The sequence below is a fragment of the Cotesia glomerata genome, linkage group LG1 (genome assembly GCF_020080835.1).
Source record: "Cotesia glomerata isolate CgM1 linkage group LG1, MPM_Cglom_v2.3, whole genome shotgun sequence".
Classification (NCBI taxonomy): domain Eukaryota; kingdom Metazoa; phylum Arthropoda; class Insecta; order Hymenoptera; family Braconidae; genus Cotesia; species Cotesia glomerata.
Genome location: NC_058158.1, coordinates 7,666,440 through 7,693,958, shown reverse-complemented (window position 1 = coordinate 7,693,958; position 27,519 = coordinate 7,666,440). Strand labels below are relative to the sequence as shown.

At 31.6% G+C, this 27,519-nt stretch overlaps 3 protein-coding genes across 8 annotated transcripts in view; all 3 read right to left on the bottom strand.

Moving 5' to 3' along the window:
* Positions 1-10,858, bottom strand: part of LOC123267036 (putative mediator of RNA polymerase II transcription subunit 26) — a 188,389-nt gene extending 177,531 nt beyond the window's left edge. For 3 of the 4 annotated variants that reach the window (XM_044731521.1, XM_044731529.1, XM_044731547.1), the window contains exons 1-2: positions 10,547-10,858; positions 8,436-10,085 (exon numbers count right to left, since the gene is read on the bottom strand). In XM_044731521.1, the coding sequence (XP_044587456.1) occupies positions 8,436-9,991 (1,556 nt within the window). In that variant the 5' untranslated portion in view covers positions 9,992-10,085; positions 10,547-10,858. The remainder of the gene's footprint in view (positions 1-8,435; positions 10,086-10,546) is intronic. The other variant, XM_044731538.1, reaches the window with a different exon arrangement.
* A 3,217-nt stretch (positions 10,859-14,075) lies between these two features.
* Positions 14,076-18,942, bottom strand: LOC123267288 (dnaJ homolog subfamily A member 1). Its single transcript, XM_044731841.1, has 5 exons — positions 18,777-18,942; positions 17,398-17,587; positions 16,579-16,858; positions 16,153-16,492; positions 14,076-15,169 (listed from the first exon to the last, which is right to left on the bottom strand). Exons 2-5 carry the CDS (start codon positions 17,527-17,529, stop codon positions 14,737-14,739), a joined length of 1,185 nt encoding a protein of 394 aa, XP_044587776.1. The 5' UTR covers positions 17,530-17,587; positions 18,777-18,942; the 3' UTR covers positions 14,076-14,736.
* Positions 18,943-21,512: 2,570 nt separating this feature from the next.
* Positions 21,513-26,764, bottom strand: LOC123267225 (GDNF-inducible zinc finger protein 1-like). Of its 3 annotated transcripts, none has more exons than XM_044731781.1 (7): positions 26,384-26,758; positions 26,124-26,292; positions 23,977-24,237; positions 23,488-23,858; positions 23,166-23,420; positions 22,175-22,576; positions 21,513-22,009 (listed from the first exon to the last, which is right to left on the bottom strand). In XM_044731781.1, exons 3-7 carry the CDS (start codon positions 24,194-24,196, stop codon positions 21,800-21,802), a joined length of 1,458 nt encoding a protein of 485 aa, XP_044587716.1. In that variant the 5' UTR covers positions 24,197-24,237; positions 26,124-26,292; positions 26,384-26,758; the 3' UTR covers positions 21,513-21,799. The 3 variants fall into 3 exon arrangements, with proteins under 3 accessions (XP_044587716.1, XP_044587722.1, XP_044587729.1); XM_044731794.1 differs by having other exon boundaries at positions 21,868-22,009; positions 22,078-22,576; positions 26,384-26,764; XM_044731787.1 differs by lacking the exons at positions 26,124-26,292; positions 26,384-26,758 and adding an exon at positions 24,398-25,398.
* Positions 26,765-27,519: the final 755 nt, after the last annotated feature.

The following is a 27,519-nucleotide window of genomic DNA, read 5'->3' as shown; positions in this document are numbered from 1 at the left end:
AAATAATATCTAGTAACAGATACTAATTATTTCTTTAGCAAGTATTAGTTAAAAAATTAATTTCTTTGATACCAATAAACGAGTACCAATAAATCATTTGTTAAATATTACTAAATATTTATTTGGTGGAACTAAGTGGGCTTTAATAAATGATTTAGTACCTATTACTAAATATTTGGTAATGAAAGATTTGTTACTAAATTATTTAGTATCTGTTACTATATCTTATTAAATAGAACTAAATCCTTCTATCAGTGTGCTTTTTATTATCACTATGTAATTTTTTTTAATTTTCTGTAACCAACATAATAAAATTTGCGGGCGATGATGTGGAAAGGCGATGGTGTAATGAGTAAATTGATCAGATTTAAAAGCAATTACATTTAGGCACGTAATACCCGACTGGGATCATATGTGTATATAAATTGTGCGGGTACGCTGATAGTGTTGCATGGATAACGCGGTGCCAGTATAGAGTGTTGGTGGTCTATACACACAAGGAGTCGAGGATCATTTAACTATCTAAAGCGACGACAATTGCTGGAAGCGTTGAGTTTACAATGATTATTAGTACGGGTGTTGCTTCCAGTGTATAAACCACCGACAATGAATAATTAGCATTTTGATAAACACTGTATGCTTGTAATAGTTTGTGTGGATATACAAATGATGATGGTTTGTAGGCATGTATTAAACTAGTTCGTGCTATATTAAAATAACTATTAAACCACGTATGCCTCGTTTGTTTATCTCTATTGTTTATCTTGGATTATTATTTAATTAAACCAGCGACACACGCACATTAGCATCAACATTAACACTAAAATCCCGCATAATATAAATATTAGCCTGATAATTATCTCGATTAATATGGTACACATGTATACCTTTTTTTTATTAGCTTCGGATAAATTTGAAGGATAGATAAGGTAATGTCATTTATGTATTATAATTGACAGTATTAAATTATAGAGACAAACAGCTTTTATAATTGTGTATTTAGTAGTCGGTTAATTTATTATCGCGATATAAAATTAAGAAATAAAAAAGAGTATTATAATTTGTCAAGTTAATAAAATTTCTACTGATAAAATATAAACGTTTTAATAGTTTTTAATAAAATAGAATAAAATAATGAATTAGCGTTAATTTATTGATGCGCTTTTTAGAGAAATTTTTTATTTACATTAACGTGGATATTTATATAGATACAAGAAGATGTTAATGTAAATATAGATATAAATTTAGACAGTATAAATGTATAGATATAATGTATGTAGATGTAAATGTACACGGATGAATACGAGAACTGTAAAATTAGCTCATTACTCAATAGGGAATGCTGAGAAAGTGACTCAAGGACGTACCGAAAATATATCGTGCGGGCGTCCGTTCGTAAGTTAAATCTTACATTACACTATTATATATATATATATATATATATATATAACAGCAGCATATATGATATATATATATATATATATATATATATATATGCTTTGTGTCTTGTATGTACATTGTAGATTACATATATATGTATAAATAATATAACCGTATGGATGTAGATGATGTCGATGTGGTGTAGTGTGGGTATTAAATCGAGAACGCGACGTCGAAGAGAAGCATGCACGCAAGCAAGCTTGAAAAACATTTCTGATTCGACGGTAATTGAAACGTAACGACCGGATGCCAACAGATACAACGATAAAACTCTGCCACGTTTTCTATTCGAAGGTTTCAGTCAATTACTCGACGAACAATGCCAGTATATATAGACAGATATATGTATAAGTGTATGTTTGTGTCTGCGGCGGTCGAGTGTTTATACTACTGGCGTAAGATCATAATCTAGGCAAATTTGAATTGTTAAATAATGACTAATGACAATTTCTGTATGCTGCTAATATGTATAAAGAAAGAAACAGACTGGCTGGGGCCTACTATCGTCCCTCGATCACAGTTACGTGCGTATAAAGCCGTATCAACTCAACCAAACAAATTTATTTTTACTGGCTCTAATTGAAATATAAATAATATTACGCTTGAGATAACGAAAAAAAATAATCATGATAATTGTAATGATAGTAATAATAAAAATTTATTTAATTAATTGATTGATGAAATGGAAAAAAATTGTTTGCCCTCAGTTATGTATCTCGAGGCATTGTCAGAGTCAGATTAGTCTGAATTGAGTTCCACTCTGTCTGAGCCGTAAAGCTCACCATCGTGGCTCGCAGATTAAACTTCAGAGGCCAGTCTACGAAACATCTCATCGGAATAAGCGGCAACAACCTCAGCTGGCGTAAGCCGTATATATTTGCTTACCAGAACCAGCTTCCTGGGCTATTGTGTCCGCAAATACCGCTATTTCTGGTATTCCGCAGTCCAGTTATGAACTCGTCCGTCTAGAACGTCTAGTGACTTTATCTCAGACCTTCCCGAGGCTCTTTGGGTAACACACAGACGTGTACCCGTAGGTATGCCTCTTGCTGCGAGATTGACTCTGACTTTGCCTCGAGATCTTCATCATTGAGCCAACCACCGGAAGAATGAAATTTAAATAAGGAACAAAGTTGAGAACAAGATTGTTTCAGGTGAACAGTGGAATAGATGACAGAGAATGAGAAAAGTTAGAAAAGAAAATTAGATAAAGTATTGGATAGTAAATCAACTGTGACCGAGATTCGAACCCAGTTCGTTTGCGTGCCACGCCAACGACTGCCTTTAGCCCCAGACACAGACAACTCACTTTTGAATTGTTACTAAGGAATATAATACAATCACTCACAATGTGAAATAACTAAAGCTTTAACCTACACACTTGGAAATTATACACAGACAGACATTAATAGTACTACTACATCTGCTGTTGCTATTGCTCTATATAGACAACTAGTCGCTATTATTTACTCATGAATACATCAAGTATCTACTCCTCTTTATCCACAGCTCAATGAATAAATTTGCATGATAAATATATATTTTTAACTCAATAATAATATTAATATTGTTAAAGATTTTTCGTAGCACGTAAACGAGTGATCTTGGTCAAGGACGTTAGTTTATGAGTTTACCCAGTAATAAATAAACATAAAAGATATTAACTTTAAAGAAATATATCTATATAGCGAATTTTTATGACTTAACTTGCGATAACTACTATATATGATGGTTGTCGTCGTCATTCTGTCAATCGTGTCAACGCGCAATAACATAACTGAACGGTTGCTCGCGCATCTGGGACACAATGGAAAAATAATTCTAAGAAAGTTGTGTGTTTGACGGCGAATATTGTACAAGAGACAAGGCTGTTAAGAGATGAGCATGTCAGTCGGTAAATAAGTATAAGTACATAAGTTAATGTCGTTGTCTTTATTATTTATTATTATTGTTATTGTTATTACTGGCATGTCAGTATGTTTGCATATATTATTTATTTATAATGTTTATATATAAGTGCGCGGGCGGAGGAATCGACAGTAGTTACGCAACTGTGGAAAATTAACAGCTTAGTCACGCAACGATACACCTGTAGCGATTTTCGTGACGTCCCGGCGATTTGGCGTGTTTAGCAAACGACCCGACGAGTCATTAAACATAGAACACAAGCAATTAATTATCGCGTTTACGTAATCGCCACTACTCTCTGGTCTGCCGGCAGCAGCGCCAGTACTACTGTACCAACAGAGCTGGATGTTGCCGTTGTTGTTGATATTATTTTTATTATTATTGGTGTAGTAATAATGCGTAATAATATTTACTTGGGTTTTCCCCTTGAATGAATTACATGTAGACCCTCATGGAAGAAGCTAGAGCTCCATTAATGTAACACATTTAAATAGTGTTTTTCTTTCACTCATTTATTTATTATTACTATCTTTTATTAATCTGTATTTTACACGATTAAATTTGGTTATGGAAATGTGTTTATAACTAAAAAAAAAAAAAAATAATAATAATAATATTACGAATAAATAATAAAATAGAATTATCAATCGTTAAAACCTTTTTTCTACACGCTTATCTAATAAATCCCTTTTATTTTTTTAATGAGATAATTAAATGTAAAAAATTCTAAAAGTAATAAATAAAATTTTTAATATCAAACATTAATTATTTTTTATACCCTACAATTTATGAATTATTAAAAAATAAATAATATTGATTTACGATTAATTGATTACTCAGACAATTAGTAGGACAAGCTCGTTTGAATATTTATTAGACATTAACGATCTTATAGCGAACCGTAGGCAAAAGAATAAAAATATTTATATTAAAGAGTATCTAAATTTGGATTTGTGAATGAAAAAAAAAATCTCCGGTTGATCGATACATTTAGGACTAGCGGAGGCAAATCTTGGAGCCCCTTTTTGCCAAATAAAAATAATACGACCCGGTGTCAATGGTTTATAGAGAATTTAACACAGCGACAGAACAAAAAATAATAACAATAAGTATGTCTATAAAAAGAGCGCCTTGGAAATAATAATAAAAACGGAGCAGGAAAGAAGACAAAAAGATGTAAAGTCTCATCCATTCCATTCTGTATGGTTTTACTACTGTATTATGGCACCGTACACACAATGTATACGCGAAATTGTGACGCAAGAGAGAAAATATAAGGGAGCGAAGATACACAGAGAAATAAAAGGGAGTAGAGACACAAGGGATATCGTATACGGCTATTATAAATCAAGAAACAACTCTTGAGGAAGAAAAGGAACCGAATGAGTCGCAGTCGTAGTGTAAGTATTATATATACACATAGCAGATAGTTTTCAGTGTAAGTTGTTGCTGTTGCTGTTGTTGTCGCTGTCATTGGTGGCCTTTATCTCGGAGCTGCTGCTTCATCTGCAGTTGTATGTGTATATATATATATACATATACGAAATAGACGAGTACAAGTATGTGTACCAGAGAATGTACAGAAGATGCAGCGACTGTATGAGTGATCCTGAAGCTGTATGGTAGTTTAGTAGAGGAAATGCTGGCGCTGCGGTCATGGTCGTACATCACCAGCTGGTATTTACAACAGCTATAATACACACACCATAATAAATCAATGATCAACGAAGTCTGGATGGAGTTTAACTAAATTCCTACCGAATTATCTCCTTAAACTCACGCCAACCGTGTTTTCTTTTTCCACGAACAGAAATCATTCGCATCTAATTTATCCGATTTGTCCACTGAAAATAATAACTAAACCTCACCTTGCCTAATATAATTTAACTTTGATGGTTACTCGTAAAAAGAACCTTTGCTTGTTAAAACTAAAATTTAAAAGAAAGATAAAGAATAGAAAATAAAAGTTAATAAGTGTTGAAGGATTTAGTGTACATAAGTTGACGAAGTAAACACCTCCTCTCTTTCTTCTTTTCTTTATATTACTTTTAAATCTCAGTATTGTTTGGCTATACAGCCCTTTAAATGCCCATTTAAACCATGACTTCGGCCACCCGCCGCTCATACTGTTCAAGCGGAAAGGATCGTTTTAACGAGGAGGCTTAGGTAGGTACTCTGTGCTAGACCAGGTCAATACACATATACACACAAATACAAATACAAATACCCAGAACATCCTACTTCATATCCTGGCCAGATCTATAGATAGTCCAGACTACCGATGAGACAGTCTTGGTCAGACAGAGCAAGAATTTTCATGTAATACGTAGTATACTTTTGTGCATATAGTGCAGAGTAAGGCTTTTATATATTTTTTATTATTATTGTTATATATTTCTACTCTACATGCCGACGGTTATTTATATATCTATATGGGGAAAAAAAAAACTCATATGGAACACAATGTGCCGTTGCCCTTTACGCTATATTAGGGGACTCGAGATGTGTACCTCCCGTCGTTTTACGCACAAAGGGAACTATCTCTCGCCGCACTCTGTTAATTCAGCATCATCCGTCTGTCCCTATTGAATTACGTAAAACTCGGAATAAATTAATTTCCAAGTAAAAAAAAAAAAAAAAGAATTTATTTATTAAATACCAATTTAATAAAAAAAAAAAAAAAAAAAAAAAATATCGATTAATTAATCACACAATAAACCGACAGCTTATTAAATATTTTGGAGCTGGTTTTTTTGGAGGAATGAAAAAAAATTGCCAGAGCAATTTGTAATAGGCTGGAATGATATTTTGATGAGGTATATTCCGGTAAATTGTTAACAAAGAACGAGGTTGTGAGGTCACACGTGTAACATTTTGAATTATTCTGTAGGCTCATACAACACTTCTGTAGAATAGGGGGAGAAAGGTATTCCCTTTTCACGTTATGGGTAGATATATAGTGGCGTCGAATACCAGGGATCACTTGTGTTGTAAACTTGTAACGTCTGCCTGCGGGTGCTCTTGTGTTGCTGCTTATGCTTGCCTCTGCCTAATACCAAAACGGTTTATCCGCTTTGAATGATGCACAGCTAGTACAGTAGCAGATACACAATATATATATCTCTATACATATACAAACAAGACAAAGATAGGGCTGTTATGTCTGCACTGAAACTGGTATGGTATATGGTATCGTATACAGTGTGAGTTAAGTATGCAAATGCTAGACTTACGCTGTTGTGTGTTATGTGTAGCATAATATACAAAAGCCCTTTAGTGATTGTGTATTGAAATAACTTAATATATTATCTTTTTTGGGATTTTAAAGTAAACCTCAAAAGCGTTCAATCTTTTAAGGCTTTTAAACTCCGTATTTTTGCTCCGGGTTGTTTACAACATCATATGACGTCCTTCAAGATTCTCTAATTACGTCATCGCGTGTTATATATAAATATATATTTATACATTTATACGATAACAATTAGTATAAAATTTTTTGTTGTTTTTATTAAATTAATACAAAGTGCCGAGTTATTGTTCTAAGGAAATAAAAAAAAAAAAAAGGTATTATATATAAAACGCGTGTGATAGTTGGGAACAGACTCATGACCTGAAAAATTCCTGAGTAACAAAGCATACAGACAAGAGACCAGAGGAGAGGAGTTTGGTAGTCGAAAACAACAATGTCGTAAGGGACATGTTATTCCTTTCTCATGGGAATTACCATTGTCTCTTGAAGCTGTCAGAGAGAAGTTCCGGTCGACACGACACGACGTACAGCAGCGACGATCATACCATGTATACATACCTATACCTAAACCTATACTTAAACTTATACCAGCTTGTTTGGTGCTTACTGCTTACTGGTTAGGTAGTATGATAGTACTTGTGTACAATAGTCTACACTGTATGCTGTATGAGAGTACACAGTAAGTAAGGAGTAGCAGTAGTCGAGCGTAAACCCTAGCAAGAGGGGAAAGAAACACGAAACCTTTTAGTTACGAATTTTGGCATGACCCGAAACGCTCATCGCAACCGAACCGTGCCGGTGTAACACACCCTTGAACTTTTAGGTAGACTTCTATCCTACCGTGCGGTAAACTTAGCTCTTTTCAATTCCCAGTGGATGGAGCAGCAGCACATCACACCAGCTTTGTGTGAGTGAATCGAGAACTGAGTGATGAACAGAGAAGAATGATCGAAAAATCAAGAATTAAGTACCACGATGAGAGATGAATTCATTTATAATGTTGAACAAGTTTTGCAAGATTGATCACTTTTTTGTCGGCTTATAATAACTGTGTAATAATGAACATAATACAACAACCCCCTGGAATAATTTCAAGAGCTATTTTTAGGGTAGACGAGTGACCTTAATAAATATTGTATTGAAACATGATAATGATACACAGAAAGAAAAATTTCTTGACTGGAGAACATAATTCTTGACTCAAGAAAATTTTTGGCCGAAGTAAAAATTTTTCTTGAAATTATATTCTTGGTGGAAGTAATTTTTTCTTAATTCAAATTATCATAATACTTGATACAATAAATTTTTATATTTAATCAAGATTTTTAGATACTTTAAGGAAGCAGCGCCACCTACTTCAGCTGAGAAAAAAATTTTCTCACCTTGAGAAAATTTTTCTCTTGAATATTTGATACCCATTTTATATTATTTTAGCGTGCAATTATACATATTGAATGAAAAAAAATGATTCAATATTATTTGATCTTCCCATTTGACATTTGAATCAATAAAAATATTAATGAAAATTTACTTCTATTTTTATATTTAATTTTTTGGAGCAAGAGAGAAATTTTCTCAAGACAAGAAAATTTACTTCTATCAAGAACTAAATTTTTTGGAGCAAGAAGCTGAATTTTCTCAAAACAAAATTTTCTTAACTTAAATAAATTTTTTTAGATCAAGATACATACTTCTTAAAGCAAGAGAATTAATTTTGTTGGAATAAGTGAAATTTCTTATCAAAAAAAAATTTTTTCTCAAGAAAATAATTAAGAAGAAAACTATTTTCTTGGCTCAAGTGAACTTTTTTTCAGTGTAATAATTAAAAAAATCTCACCTGATATAAATGATGACTCCGTTGGTGCATATTCTCTTCCATCCACGAGGTACAGCGATGGACGCCTGTTGCTGTTGTTGTTGTTGCTGCTGCTGTTGTTTTTGTTGATGCTGAACCACGACACTACAGTTCATAGTCAGCGCAACATTGCTGCTGTGTTGCGCATTATTATTATTATTAATAACAACTTGATTAGACACAAATTGTGCAGCCTGCTGCACACACACGACACTACTACTACTATTACTATTACTATTACTACTACTACTACAACTATTACTATTATTGTTAACCGAATCGTTGGATTGCAAGCTCTGGCAGTCAGGACTACTCAGGCTGCTGCTGTAAACGGATTCCGCGGTGTCTGAGCGCACTGATTCACAACCAGGGTCCGGCGAAACAACAATAACACCACCACCACCACCAGCACTACCGGCACCGACACTATTACCACTTATACAGGTTCGATTAACGTCCAACAAGTCTTGATTAACGCGAGCGGACTTGGACAAATCCCGTTGTTGCTGTTGCTGAGAGTCAATCCCACTGATAAATATATTAGAAACAGGACCGCCACCGAGGTTGTTACTGGACCTAACGTAAGTTAACCGAGCACCGTCGTCCAGAGTGCCGGCGATACCGGTCTCGTTACCGGCGTTGCTCGACTGATAATTTTCCGTCGCCACTCCCGAAGACGAGTAACCGCCGGTGGTATTGCACGTAACCTCGTACTGCTGGCCCGTCAAAAATGTCTTGGTTTGCTCGAGATCACCACTGAGAGCTGCGCTACTGCTCGGCAACGCAGATCTGCTAGCCGCTGTTGCTGTAGCAACAACACCCGAGTCGCTGGTACCGCTTAAACTGTCGGCATCGCTCTGCCCTGGGCTTATTGCGCTACTCCCGGGGATGCTGTTTGTCAGAGCACCAAGATCTATTTTACCCACGTTATTGGGCGAGCCAGTCGCCCTACTTGCTAAGCCCACCAGGGGATTCCGATAAATCGTTGAATTGTAATCCTCCTCGTTCTTAATTTGCTGTTGTTGTTGCTGCTGATCAGCAACAACATTGCAAGCTACCAGCTCGATTGACTTCCCGAGACAACAGTCTGCGTTTTGGTCAATCTCGCTTTCAACCAGCTCACTGTTTCCTATATTGTAATTTGTTTTGGCGGAAAATATTGCCTGTGTTGCCACCTGGGGTAAAACATTAGAGTACGGATTCTGCTGCTGCTGCTGTTGCTGATGGCTATGATGATGCTGCTGTTGTTGGGCTGTTTGGTAGCCCGAAGAAGCGGCATTATGTCCTACAGCAGTAGCGTAGGCAAAGTTCTCGCCGGGGACGTACACAAGGACACTATTTTGCTGTATACCCTGTGTTTCGTGGTGGTTGAGATGCTGTTGAATCGACTGGTGATTTCTACGAGCTTGTTGATGTTGATGATGATGTTGTTGTTGTTGCTGCTGAAGATGGAGCGAATGATGCTGTTGATAATGCTGCTGATGAACGTGATTTTGGGGAGCAGGGTGAGAGATGGGCTGCTCAGGCTTGCCGGCCATGGTCCAGGTCCAGCAATGCTAAGTGCCGCGCCACCGACATCACTGGAACACACAGCGCACGCCTCCGATACTCCACTAGCCCGTGCGGCATCCTCTTAACACACAAATAAACAAACAGTCAATTATACATATTAAATTACATTATTAGTGTAGAGTAATAGAGTAGCGTTTAACTGTCTTAATTGCTTTGTTGTGTTTGTTTCTTTGTAATTAATATCTGTAATTTAATCCTACATAAATATCACCTGATAACAACAAATAAAGTAATTATATATATATCCTAGATTTAAGATATACTATTTCATTGAGAACAAGGTCACGTTCGATTAATAAAAAAATTTTTATTTTCATTGTTAGATTTTTTTAAAGAATAAAATTGTCACGCGGGATATAAATACAGCTATTAATTTTATGATTGATAACCGATAAGAGACTGAAAAATAAAAATTCTCTTTTATCATACTGCTGACAATAATAATTTTTATAAGTTATAAATGTTACGTTGCTTTTTATCGTGACAAAAATAAATATAAAAAAACAGAACAATATAATTACCTATGGCGTAACAGCTTGTACCGTGCATTGGATGCATATGTACGAACTGAGTCGTGTTCAGCGAATCCCGTTGACATCACACACGCGAGTGTTTTAATCCTTAAGTATGTTATTGCACTTATTTATTTATTATTACTGTACTTAACACCACACAGTACAAGTACTGTCACCTCGTCACTCTAATAACTACTAATTACTTTTCTTTTTTATTTTATTTAAATAAAACTTATTTATCCATTTATTATATGACAATATTTTTAATAAAAATCGAATAAATAATAGAATATTTTTTTTTCTCTATTTTAGAGACACATTGTAATAAAAAACACTCGTGTTGCACACGAGTTTTAATAAAACGGATCGATGCCTTCTCACTCAAGGACGTAGCAGCGACATACTAAACACCGGTATGTCATTAATGAATCCGAGTAGCACACACGTTGCACACTCATCACGGGTTTTATTGAATATTTTTTTTATAGGTACTTGTATCATGTAAGACACACGCGACTGATCAAGATAAAGGTTTTATTATTAATAAATTAATTAATAATGGAGAAAAAAAAATATATACTTTACAGAGCAAGAAATAGTTGTGGTGTTATGACGTCTGTGTCATCGTCACTACACTAGCTCTGGCCAGCAGTATCACACAACTATCTCCATTCCGCTCAACATCTACAATCTCCACTTAAATATGTATTAGTAGCACACTGTATCACTAATATTAACCCAATATAACTAATGAGTTATCGTCTTAGCAGTCTTGGTCCTGGTCTGGGTCGTCAGAGTCCTAGTCTTGGTCACCGTAATTTAAAACCAAACTATCAAACATGCCCTCGGATTAATTATCATTAATTACGGGTTATTATTTTTTTATTTAAATCAAGTTTCGGAGTAACCCTCTCGCCGAATAAAAACCAACACCTGCGCGGGCCAACAGCGCTCCAACTTTTTTATTTTCTATTTCTATTTAAAATTTTATTTTAATTTTGAGTTTAACTCAACACACATTTTTTTGATACTAAATCTATATATATATATATATATAGATAGATATGAAGATACACATGAAGTAGACGAACTGAGATGTATAGACACATATGTGTATGTATGTGTGTATAATATGGAATATAACTGGAGCTGAATCTGTTAGATTGAAAAATATTCACAAACAAACGAATTGAAGCACAGCACTTGAATCTATTGAGTTATTAATTATTACTTTATATTTACGGTGATAATAATAGTGTTATTTATTATTAAATATACACGGGGCACCGTTTTTAATATTATTACAATCGCGTCAAGGCCACTACGGGCCTCGCTGCTGTTACACGCGTTCTACCGACAATCGCAGTGCCAAGAGCCGATAAAATATCCCATTCCCATCCCGCGAATGCTATACGTGCGCTCTTTTCGCGTAACTGATATTGGAAAAATATGGCTCCCTCTGTATACCCAGAGATCTTTGCGGCATCTTCTACACACTAACAAACACACACACACACACAGACCGGTCTACTAAGAGTGTTGTTATTTCTGCTGGTGCTGCTGCCACTGCTACTTTATTCAACACTCACCACTATCAAGCTCATTATTATTTAATACTATAAACTATTGTGAAAACATAAGACTATTTTCACCAGTTTTCACTGCCATCTTACGGAGTTCTGAGCCGTTAATTTTAAATACCTGCGCGCGCAATGCGCACTGCACATGCGCAGTAAGACGCACCAAATTTAAATGAAAATTAATTGAGCGGATATTTAACAATTTTTCTAATAGATAAATTGCTGCATAAAAAAATGGAGATTTAGAAATTTTTTTAAAATAATTTTTTGGTAAGTTAGCCGACATCTAAAAATTTTTAGAATTTTTTTTTATTGAAAAAATGATTACAAAAAAATTAAAAAAAAATTTCATTTGTAAAAAACTTGATAAACTGTAAGTGCAATTCTTAAAAAATATTTTTTAGTTTTAATTTAATAATTAAAAAAAATTAAAAGCGTCGGCTAACTTTAGTGTTATTGAAAATTAAGTTAGTCGATATCTAAAATTTTTTTAAGAAATAAATTACTGCAAAAAAATTATAAGAAAAAATTGACATTTAGAAAATGCAATTTTTTTAAAAGAATTTTTTGGGACAAATTTTTTTGTTACATAAAATTAAAAAATGGTCAAGTGACAGCTAACTTTAATATCATTTGTTAATTTTAATCCTTTTTTTTTTTTTTAAATGAAATTATAAATAAAAAAATATTTTTAAAAACTTGCAAATATAACTTTTAAAACTTCCGAAATGTGAGATTATTTTTTTTAAATAATCTATCAATAAAATACATTATAAAAATTTCTAGATTAAGAATTTTTTTAACGAATAAATTATGGCAAAAAAAAAATGAAAAAAATTGACATTTAGAAATTTTAAAAAATTGAAAATGCAATTTATTTTAAATAATTTTTTTGAATAAATTTGGTTGAAAAAATATTATAAAACATTGAAGTGACTGCTAACTTAAATGTCATTAAATTTAAAATGAAATAATTTTAGCAGTAGTTATTTGTTTTTTAATTAATCACTAAGATGGGATATATTTTTAAATAAAATAATTATTAATTAAGATTTTTGTTGCATTGACCATTTTTACTTGATATTTAAAATAAACACTAGCAATTCACCTAACAATAAAAAAGTTTCAAATCAACTAAATAAATTTTTTATTCTGCTGTTATAAATTTGATGTATTTAAATAAGTATATATGTATAGAATTATAAATAATTAATAAATTGTGATGAAGATTTAAATAATTTAAATAAAAAAAATTCATAATAATAATACATGATTTAATTTTGCAGGGTATGAATATTATGCGGATCAAGGTTAATGCGCTGACGTAATTACGCTCGATGGACAATCGTGAGTCATGTTTTATGATGAAAAAATTACAATATACGTATATTGCAGCCATCGTTACATATTTATCGGCTACTAAGATATTTAGTGACACGAAAAGAAATAAAAAAGAGTAAACATGTATGTACAGACAATTAAATTTTCATTTTCCGTCAACCAAAAGAGAAAGAAAATAATTACAAATTTAAATTTTATTTCCAATAATTTCAGTGACGGCAAATCGATTGTTATCAATTTAGATGTCTCAATTTTATATTTATTAGCTGCAAGATATTTTATTGTTTCTTTTTTTTAATATTTTATGTTGGATTGTACACAATTTTTTTTTATTAAATTATCAATTTAAAGAGTAACGTACAGGAGGATAGATTTTGATTAATTAGATTAATTTTAATGGAATCCAACGAACCTTGGAATGAATCAATAGTTTATGAAAATTGCAATTAAAATTTAAATTTATAAATAATTTTTTCACAATATTTATTTCTATAAAGCCATCATATTTAAATAATTAAAGGACTAATAATAAAAAGTTAATTTAAAAAAACTCGTGAAAAGATAAATAAACGATAAATAATTACTAGTAAAAAATTAGAATCTCAAAACTATTATTTTCTTTAGATAAATTTATTAATTAAGATAAGTTATTTCTATCTAAAGCAGTGATTTAAAAACAAAAAACAGCTTTAATGGAGCTAGGATCAATGAATTTACGGACATAACTCAGCTAGCTCAGCCACTTTCATTTTATTTGAATAATTATTATTATCATCATTATTAATATTATTAAATAACTATTATTGTTTCAATTAATTAATTAGTTATTAATGTTTATAATCGTTCTAAAGAGCGCATTGATTTATAAGTACAATTCGCTCCGTCTGTATTACGGACAAAAGGAAAAACAACAGTAATTATAATGGACAAAGGCTCATCTTAATGTCTTATTTTAATTGTAAATTTTTTAATTAGATATTATTGCAATTTTATTGTTTATTCAATTCGAATTATTTTTATCACTTGATTAATTTAATGAAAACCTAACAATTATTATTACGCTACTGTCCAGGGGATCACAATAATAATATTATATTTATGATGCGGCAATTGGGATGTTGAGTTGATCATTTAATTATAATTATTATTGTTATTATCATCGTAATAATTTAAGAAATAAAATAATTATTGTAGTGGTTCTGATGAATTTATCTTGTTTTCTTGACAATTAGCATTTAGTAAATTAATAAATTTATTTATTTATTTATTAATTAATTAATGTGTAGCACATTGAACACGAGATGAACCTTTGTCTTCGTCATACGCTTCGCCTCCTCGCTCACGTTGTTGTTGGGCGTCTAACATAGGGTCAAAGTCTTGCAAATCGACCTCTTCAGCATCATCGGGAATGATTGCCTGATCACGTGCCGGTAACAAACTTTCTAATTGTGGAATAACGGCTGGATCAAGTGATTTTGGATACTCGATAGTGAAATGAATCGTAAGTTTTCCTTTTGTGAATGGATCTCGGTACAGCGGCATACCTTCTTCTGGTATACATTTAAGATCACCATGTTTCACAACTTGCCCCGGTAATGACGTTATCAAAAGATTTCGGTCGTCGAGAGTACGAATTATTTTCTGGAATCCACACAATGATTCCGTAAGATTTAATGTCATTGGTAGGATTAAATTGTTTCCAGCTCGCCTGTAAAAAAAAAATATTCATCAATTATAAAATAATAACATTCCAGGTGTACTAATAGTGATTATAAACTATCAGTTATATTCTATATAATTCTATCAATTATCAATTACTGAAATTTCTATTTTTTCTTGTTTTGTTTTTCTTTTTTTAGATTAAAAAAAAAAATTTTTTTAATTTCTTAAGGGGGTATTCTGGTCTAGAAACATGAAATTTCAGGTAATTTTTAAAGTGCCGTAAAAAAAGGCAATCAATATTATTATTATACATTTTTTATAAGTTATTTATTAACATTATAAGAATACAGAAAGAAATAAAAAAAGTTGAAAATTCAAAAAATTAGCAGCTGATGAAGTGGGAGGGTCTCAAAAAATTGACACGTGACGATAGAACATTCATCTCCAAATTTCAATTTTTACTATTTTTAAAAAATTCGAAAAAGTCAAAAAAATAGTAAAAAAATGTTCTTTTCTTCAGATAGTCGCCATTTTGTGGAAAAAAATTTTTTTTTAATTTTCTGTAGTGCCAATCATAACGACATTTCTCTAGATTAATTATCGTTTTTATTTTTTTGTTTCTGATTGCTAGGAGAATTGAAATCGTGCCGATTTTTTTGACTCTCCCACTTTATCAGCTGCTAATTTTTTGAATTTTCAACTTTTTTCATTTTTTTCTGTATTCTTGTAATGTTGATAAATAACTTATAAAAAAATGGATAGTAAAAATATTGATTGCCTTTTTTTACAGCACTTTAAAAATTACCTGAAATTTCATGCTTCTAGACTAGAATATCTCCTTAAATTTCTTAAAACTATCTTATCCTTACAGATGCTATTTATTGTATAAAATCATTACTAAAAATCGTATACATGAAAATGTAACATATTGTTGTAAATTGCCAAGAGCGTTTCTTTACAAATAAATAAATTAATTAATTCAATAAGTCTTGGAATAAAATCAATTTTTTTTTTAAATCAAGAACTTACTTGTAGACGGGATGTTCTTTTTCATCAAGTAAAATAATGATATCACCGGGTTCAAGACCGGGTTCTTGATCACCTTCGCCATTGAAAACAATCTTCTGACCGTCAACCATACCCTTATCAACGTGAACTTCCAAAATCTTTCGGTCACGGATGGTTTTCTTGCCACCGCAGTGTTTGCATCGGTCTCGCTGGTTGATACGCTCGCCCTGACCCTTGCAGCTTGAACACTTTGATTGAATTTGCTGGACAATACCCGGAGCCAGCTGCTGAATTTGCATTACCATACCAGAACCGTGACATGTAGTACACTGCTCTGCCGATCCCTTTTTACCTCCATATCCTGTAAATCAATCAAGGTATAAAAATTGAATAAAAATAATTTACATTGAAGTTACATTTTAAATTAAAGAAATTCGATGAATTTACCTTCACATTTTTCACAGATAACGTTCTTTTGTAAAGCGAGTTTTCTCGTGGTTCCTTTGTACAATTCTTCAAGCGTAACAGATAATTGATGCACAACATCTTGGCCTTTCCGCGCCCTGCGTCTTGAACTGCTACCGAAAAATACGTCAAAGATATCCATGGGAGACGAAAAGTGGCTGCCCATTCCTCCTTCTTTCAATGCTTGTTCACCGCCAGTGTCATAAATGCGTTTCTTCTCTGGATCAGATAATACTTCGTACGCTTGTGATATTTGTTTAAACTGTAAATTATTAAAAAGTAAAATTAAAGTATTAATTAATTTAAAAAAATAATGTAACTATTTTTATTTGGCTCGAATTTAAATACTCTAATGATATTAAAATTTAAAAAAAAATTTTTTTATTTCTTTTCATACATAAATTTGCAATAATTTTAACACAAAAAAATAAACTTTATTTTCTTTGTGAATTAAAAAAAAAAATTTTTTTTTAAATAATTTATTTGATAAAAAAAATTCTAAAAATTGTTAGATATTGATAAAATTTATTTTTAGGTATTTAATTACTTATTTGTTAAATTATTTATTATTATTTATATAATAAATAATTATTTATTTATTAAAAATAATTAATTTTTTCATTTTTTTTTCACACATAAATTTAATACAAAGAAAATAAACTTTGTTATTTTCTTTGTGAATCTTTCTTAAATTTTTCAAAAAATAATTTATTTAATAAAAAAAAAAAAAAAAATTGTTAGATATTGGTAAAATTTAGTTTTATGTATTTGATTAATTATTTATTAAATAAAAATAATTACCCTTTCTCCTTCATTGGGATTTTTGTCCGGGTGATATTTAAGGGCAAGTTTCCTATAAGCTTTTTTGAGATCATCTTGTGAACACCCTGGCTTGACACCGAGGACATCATAAAAAGTGGTTTCTTTCACCATCTTGTTTACCGTGATAACTCGACCAAGGTAAAATCAATCTCTCAAATAAATTGGTCTCCTGAAATTAAAAATAAAATAATTAACCATTTATAATATATAATAGATAATAAATAAAGCCCAATTGATTTAATTAAACAATTAAAAGTGAAAGCAGATAAATTGATCAACAGATAAGCATCGGAGAAAATATAATTTCTCTCAGTCACACTAATCAATAATTATCATACAGAAAAAACAGGCGATCAACTTATGAATTTACTTGAATAGTCTTAATTAAGTAACTGAATTAAAAAAAATAATAAATAAAGATATTAGAAGTAAAATGGTTATATATTATGAAAGCGCAAAAATGGCGGTCGTAGCGTCGCAACTTGCGTCGATTTTTCACTCCCATTATCCGGCACATCGATAAAATAACTCACTCTCCCCCCATTAAATATCACTATTTATCTCTACACAAAATGAGTTCGTTCAAATTAGATTAATATAGAAAAAAAATCAATTATTTAGATGATTTTAAAAAATAAGTCATCTCATGTCCACGTGACAGAGCAACTTCTTGTCAAGCATTTTTTTTTTATTGCACTTTTTTAAAATTAATTCAATTAGCTCAGTAGTTTACTTACAGAACAATAAAAGAAAATATGAAATAAAAAATAGTTTAATTAATTTCTAAAAAAAAGATACTGAATTTTTAAAGGTAGAATGTTCTCGAGTAGAAAGTACTAGAAGCGAGAATGTTGAAGAGTGATTTCAGTGCAGGTAACAAAGATCACCTATTAGCACAAAGGTTTAGATGAGTTTCTATGTAAGAACAATTTTTTTTTTTTATAATTTATGAATAAAAGTTAGCAATAAATATAAATATATAGATTTAAAACGGCTTGGCAACCTTCGAAAAATATTTTCTAGTTATAATTTGCAATACATGATTACGAAATAACAGTTCACGGACAAGAGTACATATATATAATCATAAATGTAGGGATATATGTATTTATGTATAAAATTTACTTATTGATATTTTGTGTATAGATATGTAAATATAATATAACAATGTGGATTATAAGTTAGTAAGCAAGTTTAATATTAAATCGATCTATTGATTGCGTGGACACTTTATTTAATTTGCATCTATGACTGTTTGAAAAAAAAAATTGATTGTCATGAATTTTTTTTAGTACTTTGTGTTAACGTTAATTTAGAATTTTATTAGTACAAAGAAACAAAATTGACTAGAGGCTCACCTGGATTAATTGAAGAAAATGGTAAAAATCAAATATTACAAAACGATATCGAAAATATGCCCTGGCGCAGGACTGACGATAAAATAGCAATAATGGAGTGCAATGCGTGCTACTGCGTTCACTGGATAATTACTAAAGATTGTACCAGACAGCGTTTCTCGAAACTTCCTAATGCTTTGGTGATGTAGATAAATATGGAGGTCTATTTTGTCCCAGCCAATCAAAATTCAAGGCTTGCGCGGGTGTCATTTACATGAGACGACTGAGTTTAAATTTTAATTGGTTTTTTAAATAATTTTTTTATAATAAATTATTATTTAAAGTATTTATTTAATTATTAGGTTATGTATTGGAGTTTTTATTTGTTAAAAATTGAATAAAGATATTAAATATGTGATGACAGGTGACGGATGTCGATCTGAAGCGGCATCTTCATGTCACTCCTGGCGACTAAAAATTTAAATATTTTTTAAACAGTCGTTTTTTATCCATATTCATTCTGAAGCGCGGCCATGATGATTTTTAGATTTATTTAAATGCGATGATTTATTTATCGCTCTTATATTTTTAGTTTATGCGCGTAATAAAGTCATATAAAAATAATTAATTGCATTTCGGTAGCGATTGAAGCGACACCTAATTTATTTTTTTTTTCGGTCGATAAGTACATAATTTTTTATTTATTTAATTTTGTTTATATCTTAATATTAACTTTAGATCGATTGTTTCAATAACCGCGTAAGTTTTACAAAAATGTCATATTGTTGAATTATTAATGTATTAATTGAATATTGATCGTTTTTTAAAGTTTTTTTTTCGTGACTCAAGTAGTAAGAATCTAATTTCCGCTAAAATTATGATCTTCAAAATCAATTTTAAATGAGTGAGTCATTTTATTTATTTATTTATTTATAATACTAAAGTTAGCCGAGATTTTTTAATTTTTTTTAAATTAATTAATTAGAACTAAATAAAATTTTTTTTAAATTGCACTTATAGTTTTTTTATGAATGAAAATTTTTTAAGACATTAAAGTTAGCTGTCACTTGACAATTTTTTTATTTTTTTTTAACAAAAAAATTTATCCCAAAAAACTCTTTTAAAAAAATTGCATTTTTTACTTTTTAAAATTTCTAAATGTTAATTTTTTTTTATAATTTTTTTTGCAGTAATTTATTTCTTAAAAAAATTTTTAAATATCGGCTAACTTAATTTTCATCAACACTTAAGTTAGCCGACGTTTTTAATTTTTTGATTTTTCTTTAATTAGTAAATTAAAACTAAAAAATATTTTTTAAAAATTGCACTTACAGTTTATCAAGTTTTTTACAAATGAAAATTTTTTTTTTTACTATTTTGTAATCATTTTTTCAATAAAAAAAAATTCTAAAAATTTGTAGATGTCGGCAAACTTAATTTACATTATTTATTTATTTTTCACCAATAATGAATAATCCCATTTTAAGTACTTATTTATTTTTTATTTTATTTTGATATTTGAGTTGCATTACATGGATATATGCTAATGAAAATTATATTGATAATTGTTATTAAGACAAAAAATATTGGGTATCAATATATTACAATCTTATCTTTATAAAATAATTCTTATTATCAATTCAGAACAAAATAATATATTTAGAATGACAAAGATATCGATTCAAATTAAGTACCAAAATTTATCATCAACAAGTAGTGTATTATATATTTAAAAAAATTTGTATCAATTATACTGATGAATAATTTTAAATTCTACAATGAATAACAAAATTTAGGTTTTGTAAAGAAATAATGAAAAATTTAAAGTATGGATTGATATTATTTATTTAGACGTAGCTACACAGTTTATAATATCGATATGAAATAATTTTTTATTTGGCAATCGCCCATGATTTATAATTGCACATAAATCATCAATAATGATTAATAACTAATAGTTTATTTAATTCATATATTTATTTATTAATTAATCAACACAAAGTCATAAAATTCACAATTATCGCGTTTTAATTGCACGTTTTGTTACTTAAAGAATTAATTTAAATTAACTACTGAAGAAAAACTAAAATAAGATAACAATAAACCAACAAAAATAGTCCAACAATAACAGACAGTTGCATTGCACCGAGTCCAACAAAGTTTGATAAATATGTCAGAATTCGTATGTTATGTCAAAACCAAGATAAACTAAAAAAGTGCGTGAATTAATGATTAATTACAACAGTTTTTAATTTTGTAAATATGTAAATGTAGAAACAAATAATATCTTAATTTACTCACTCTCACACTCTCTTAATATAATTTAAATAACTTTAGTTATTTACGCTCAGTGATTTAAACTCATTCTGGCTACAATAGATTTTTTTTTAGAAATTTTACCTATTACTTTTGTACTTAACAAACATGATAATATGTATTTAGACAAAATATTTGAAACTACACGGTAAGAACAAGATGACACTGTATAACATCCCAGATTATACTCAGGGATATCTGTGGTGAAAAAAAATTTCAGATAGTAGCTAAAAAAAATCCAGATTATACTGCCTGATATCTGGATTATACTCATTGTAATCTAGATTATACTAGCTACTATCTAAAGTTTTTTTTTCACTCAGTATAATCTGGAATGATATACAGTGTCATCTTGTTCTTTACGTGTACCATTATTTTTTCAAATTTTTATTTCTCATTTCTAACTTGAATTTCTTTGCTTCAAATATTTTTTTTTTTTTCTCATTGTTTAATACACCGTCAAGTCTGTTATCTCAATTTGGATTATTTATCCTTTCTTTAGGTGGTTCCTGTAACTATTCTCAGGTACATAAATATAAACCATCAACAGATGATTCACTGATTATTAGTATTTATCTTAATTACTTTTTTTAAATTTTAACTTTTTAAATGATCAACGAAAAACAAATGCTCACGAGCGTAATAAAGTAATGTATAAATAATCGTAATTATAATTATTAATTACATTACAGTGGAAGGAATTATTAAATAAAATAACCAACTGATAATTAATTATTATCAGCCCGGGATCCGTGACTATCAGCTTTGGCAACCGTAGAATTGATACCTACCGTAACATTATCAATCTTTAAGTCTCCCTGTCGTTGCTGCTGGCCTGGTTTGGTGACTGTAGTGCTCGTTAATTGTGTTTTGTTGAGCATAGAACTGAATTCGCCAAATTTAAGTATTTCTTCCATAGCAGACTGCTCCATAGATACCTAAAAATTAAAGATAAAAAATTATTTAACATTATTAAATGAACTATTGCTACTATCGCGATTGTTACCAGTCGCAGTCAAGATCTGACATCGCCAGCGGGCTTATAAGCCGCCACGTCCTGCTGGCTGTTCAAGATAAACTGGCGGTGTAGCAATCGTGTTCACCTTTCTTGGTCGTCCGCGTTTTCCTCTTCCAGCTAGAGTGTTGACACCCTGCTGCTGTTGGTGCTGTCCGTCACCCAGTACCGGCAACATAGCTTTCCGCCGCGGCCACTGGAGATGCGAGTCAAGATGCTGCTTCAGTTTGTCCTGACGAGCAAACATACGAGGACAGATACTACACGCAAACGGCCGCTCGCCGGTATGAACTCGTCGATGTCTTGCCAGGTGAGACGCTCGTGTAAATGCCAGAGTACAGAGGTCACATGGGAACGGCTTATACTGTGCTTTATTACGCTGTAAACCTGTCTTAGAGGCTTCGGTTATCTTTTTATTACTCTCTAAATTAGTTTTTACTTGAATTAAGTTACTTTGGGAGTCTTCTACAGTTTCATTGCCCATAGAGTTCTAAAATAAAAAAAAATAAAATTGTAAAAATCATATTAGTTAAAGGGGAACACCACTGTGACGTACGAAAAAAAAGGTGTTTTCGGGAATTTTTTTGACAGGGAAAATAAAGAAATTTAGGGATCGTAAGTTTTTATTTTACTAAAAGTACGTTAAAGATTATTACCCTAAATTTTTGTTAAAAAATATTTAATTATTACAAAGTTATTAACAATCTCGTAAGAGCACTAGAAAAAATTTCCCCCTCCATGGTCGGATCGATAATTCAAAAACGGATCATCTGAAAATAAAAATCCAAATTGTTTTTTAATTAATAAAGATGTAGTCATCGTCGCACGTACGGAATTTTGAAAATTTTAATTTTAAAAAAAATGGCGACTGATTGTTAATAACTTTGTAATAATTAAATATTTTTTAATAAAAATTTAGGGTGATGATCTTTAACGTACCCTGAAAAAAAATTCGATCCCCAAATTCCTTTATTTTCCCTGTCAAAAAAATTCCCGAAAATCACCTTTTTTTTTCGACCGTCACAGTGGTGTTCCCCCTTAAAAAATAATTGAAAAAAAAAAATAAAAACAATTATTACTCTTGATTGATCAATCGAATCATCCATTTGAATAGCCGGTACTGTTGGATCTCCATTGCCGCTAAAACTATGATCTAATTTATTACTGTCAGATCCATTGTCAAAAGCTTCTTCATTTGGTGAATTTCTTGATGACGTACCATCTACTTGACGACGCGATAATTCATTGTCTCTAATTGTTCGACCAACCGGTACGCGTTTCTGTCCATCGTAACGTGTATTATGACGTTTGTACATTGGCGCTGGTACATGTTTCTGTAAATAAATAATTAAATTAATTTCTGTCATAATTTTATTAATTAAATTAATAAAAAATATTTACAATTTGTCCTTTAGAAACTGGAATCGACTCATAACTATCATCCAAATTTTCCATTACCATTGGATCATCCTCGACTTCAAATTCTTCGGTTTTAATTTCCCCAACTGCGTCATTGGAATTCTGTCCCGTGATGAACCCGGTTTGTGATTTTCTATAGTCCATTGACGAGTGGTGTCGAGTGTCATGAGTAGACTGCAAGCGGGTTTCAACGCGTGAAAACATGTTATTACTTTCACCTCTGTCACCGGAGAGTCCGCGAATTTCCAAGTCTGTTGCGGTTTTAATGAGCGAGGGAAGATGATCTTCGGCGACATTTATCGAGCCACGGTACATGAAATCCAGTAGACATTCCATTTCTTCGACGGGGACACCTGGGATGATAGTTAATTATTGATAAATTACATGGGGAATAGCAGGAGAGTTCTCTGGTATTAGTTATTCAATAGCTCACCGCTAATTAATAATTTCCAAGTGCCTAGTACTAATTACCTTTGAGTATGAGGATAGGCTGTTCGCCGTAGTGTTCCTTGAATACTCTCTCGAAGTAAGGACTGCATGCTGCCAGAACTAGCTTATGGGCACGTAGCATTCCACCTTGACAAGCTAGAGTAGTGTCTGTCAAGGATCCACTCTTGTAGAGACCTTCAAAGAGCCCCGAGAGATTCGCTAAATGATTGTTCCAAGTCAAATTAAATGTTTTTTCCGCCATTTTTCTTCTTTTATCGTCTTCTTCTTCTTTTTATTGTTAACCTATTAACAAACAACTCTATCAATTAATTTATTTATCAAGTAAGTTCCTGCTAGCTCTTAATTGAAGAACCCAAGCAATATGGAAGCTATTAGTAATCAAACGTAGACATCTTAAATTAAATGTACAGCCTTAGAATTGTGGAGCATAAGCTACACTTACAAAGTTCTGTCAATGTGTGAAAATATTTAATAATAAAGAAGAACATTGTACGCCGGAGTTTCTGTTTGTAAACTAAACTCATGGGGTCGTAGGTGGCCAACCGGGCGGGTGTAGAGGACATGGCCCAGGGATGCGGGTGAAGGTACGGGTAGAAGTTGTAAGGGGAATTATATACGTGGTAGAACCAGCACATTCACATCCATAATATCTACCACCATACCTCCACCTTGGGCTTTAGATTTGCAGCAGCCACCCAGGAGGGTTTACGTAGGACAACTACCACGCGGTCATGCGCAAACCAACCTATCCACAAGCCGATCCATAATTTTGTTGTTGCCCTCTTACTCAGCCGACTTTCGTCTATCCTCTAGACTTTTCATAGCGCCCTATATTTTTTTTCCACCTTCTTCTTATACTATTTCTTCTTCTTCTTCTTCTTCCTCCACTTCAGTTTCATGACTCCTTTTATATATTTATCTTTCATTTTGTACCTTACTTTACAGTATAAAGTATTATAAACTTTACTATCCGTATCAGCTTGGTTGGAAAAGACGGTAAACAAAATAACAGTCTCAATCATGCGATTTAATGTTAAAGACTGGGTGGAGTCTTTCAAGTCGTGTAATGAGCCCAAGGATTAAATGAAAGCGAACAAAAAGAAAAAAAAATATAAAGCAATAGAGAAAAAAGAAACTGATCGATAGCAGGTACACGAGAATAGCAATTAGAATGATTACGAAGGTGATGACGATGACGGTTTAAGTTTCAGAGTTTTCAGACGGTGTTACTTTATAATTTATGTAATAATATTGTAAGATTATGGACAATTATTGCCAGTGGTAGTAGTAATAGTTCATTACACGATACTTTGGTACTCTATACAGTGCTTAAATTGGGTATCCTGGTGTCTATAATTAGCCGCAATGATGTATGCACATAGTATACATACATAATATAACTTTGAATCTAAACCGAACCGTTTTAGCGGACCAAAAATAATAATATTTTTAAATTATAAATATAAAGTAAGTCAATGTGGTGTTTATTAAAATTTTCCGGTTCATCATAAATTACCTATACCAAGTTATTAAACAATTTTTTCATAATTATATTACTCAAGTTAACCGACAAGTATGTCACGATAATTAAAAAATTTTATTTAGCCATCGCGTTAATATCCAGTATTATATTACTAACATAAACAGTATGGATGCACAGACGATTTTTTGTTTATTGACATTAGCCGTGAATTCAAACTAACGTGGGTTACTCATGTGGTTATGTGTGTGTGTGTGTGTATATACATATACAGTCTGTTATGTGTGAAATGTAGCTCAATACAGGCCATACACCATCATAAATATCCAAGGTTTAATCATTTTTAATTGACGCGCTTTCTCAATTTATATATGATACACACATGTGTACAATAAATAAATATATGAATGTAAAAATATGATGTATAGGTATATATTGACAATATGATAGGAGAAATGATTTAAGCAAAGCAAACTAAATCATCTTAGTGCCCCATCCTTGGCTTTTAGACGAACCAGTGCGCACAAGAGGACAACTAAGCCGTCTATTAATACCGCGGTTGGCACACGCTCTCGCGATACGATATCCACAGCTACAATCGTCTATAATATTTAAAATAATATAAAAAAAAAATAAAATAACACAAACACTTTTTTAAAATTTTTTTTTATCAGATATTAATTCTTACCTGTCTTTAAATTCCTAATATATGTCGTCACTCTTCGCGTTTAGACTACTTTTAATACACATATACACACACACTGGTTCCTCGGAGACCCTAAACCCTGATGACGTCAGTGTAGTTGAAGGATTTCTTCTCAAGATGCGTCTTTTAGTTTACAAACAAATTTTATCTCCTGAAAAAAAATATCTGTTTATTTGATTTTATTTCTTTTTTTTTTTTTTTTTTTTACGTAAAAATTGATAAAATTTAGAAAAAAAACTCACCAATTTTAAAAAAGAAAAGACTAATTTAGATTTTCTGTTGATAATTGGTGTATTATTCGGTGGAGCGACTGAGAGCGAATGGCAAAAATCTTCAGGGCACGTGAAGCACCAGCAGCGGCGATAATATGTAGCTATCTGAGTTGTCCAGACGTTCTGTGTTGAAGCACGAGGGGCACACACGCAACGTAGTGCTCCCTCGCCGAGTCGCGACTGATATCAGTGCAGGGGGACGACGACTAGGGACTGTCGGGGGCCGAGGGAGAGGCAGCGAGCCGAGCCCCACGGGGGGGCGGTATCCCTCCACGTCTCCGCGTGGCGGCCTCGCCTGCTGCTGCTAGCTGCTTCTATACTCGAGCTTGAACTACGCTGCGGCTCACATTTTGAACCCTGCAAGCTAAACTATAAAGCTTCGTGTGCTTCTTATATTATGTTGCTATTGCTGTTATCATTTTTATTATTACTCTCTGTACATATTACTTACTCTGTACATTGTTGCTATGCTTCAGCTTCATCTAGACAATCTATGTACCAGCATAAAATAATAACTATAGCTGTAACGTTGAATTTAACCATAGGAATAGATGTACATATGTATGTGGGGGACGGCTGAGCTACGTCATAACTTCCGGCTCTTGTTTATTTCGTTTCATATAATGCAGTATTTTATTTTATTTTTTTTCAATGCTTTAATTAAGAGTTTCATTTTTATTTACTAAACATTTTTTTTTTTTCATAATTATTTTTTTACATCCTTGTTATGAAAATTAAAGGCTGCTTGTTCAGCGAGCTTTATAATTTTTTTAAATTTATTAAGAGCGGTTTATAGTTGATTTTCAAACGTGTTTTTCTCATGTATGTGATAAAATTTCGAAAAAAAACGCTTCGCTCTTCGATAGATAATTAAATTTTATGTATAAAATGCGTTTTAAGATTCCATTTGTTGTACAAGTATGACAGAGATACTTTCGTTTGTCCAATAGAGGGCGAGAGAGAGAAAAAATGTAAACCCTTCTTAAACAAAACTATTTTGATTTAATCCATGTTATTAAGAGAATAAGCAAAATTTTGTGGTTAGTGTATTTATATGATACAATGAGTTATGCCTTTTCATTATTTCATATCATTCTCACCAATAG

What these genes read in the sequence shown, in the direction of transcription:
- LOC123267288 (XM_044731841.1), bottom strand. Translation starts at nt 17,529, where the DNA reads ATGGTGAAAGAAACCACTTTTTATGATGTCCTCGGTGTCAAGCCAGGG. An exon ending in ATCCCAATGAAGGAGAAAGG is followed by an intron (nt 16,859 to 17,397) that starts GTAATTATTTTT and finishes AATAATTTACAG; the next exon opens with TTTAAACAAATATCACAAGC. An exon ending in AAAGAACATCCCGTCTACAA is followed by an intron (nt 15,170 to 16,152) that starts GTAAGTTCTTGA and finishes TTTTTTTTACAG; the next exon opens with GCGAGCTGGAAACAATTTAA.
- LOC123267225 (XM_044731781.1), bottom strand. Translation starts at nt 24,196, where the DNA reads ATGGCGGAAAAAACATTTAATTTGACTTGGAACAATCATTTAGCGAAT. An exon ending in ATTCGATTGATCAATCAAGA is followed by an intron (nt 22,577 to 23,165) that starts GTAATAATTGTT and finishes TTTTTATTTTAG; the next exon opens with AACTCTATGGGCAATGAAAC. An exon ending in AACGCGGACGACCAAGAAAG is followed by an intron (nt 22,010 to 22,174) that starts GTGAACACGATT and finishes TTTAATTTTTAG; the next exon opens with GTATCTATGGAGCAGTCTGC.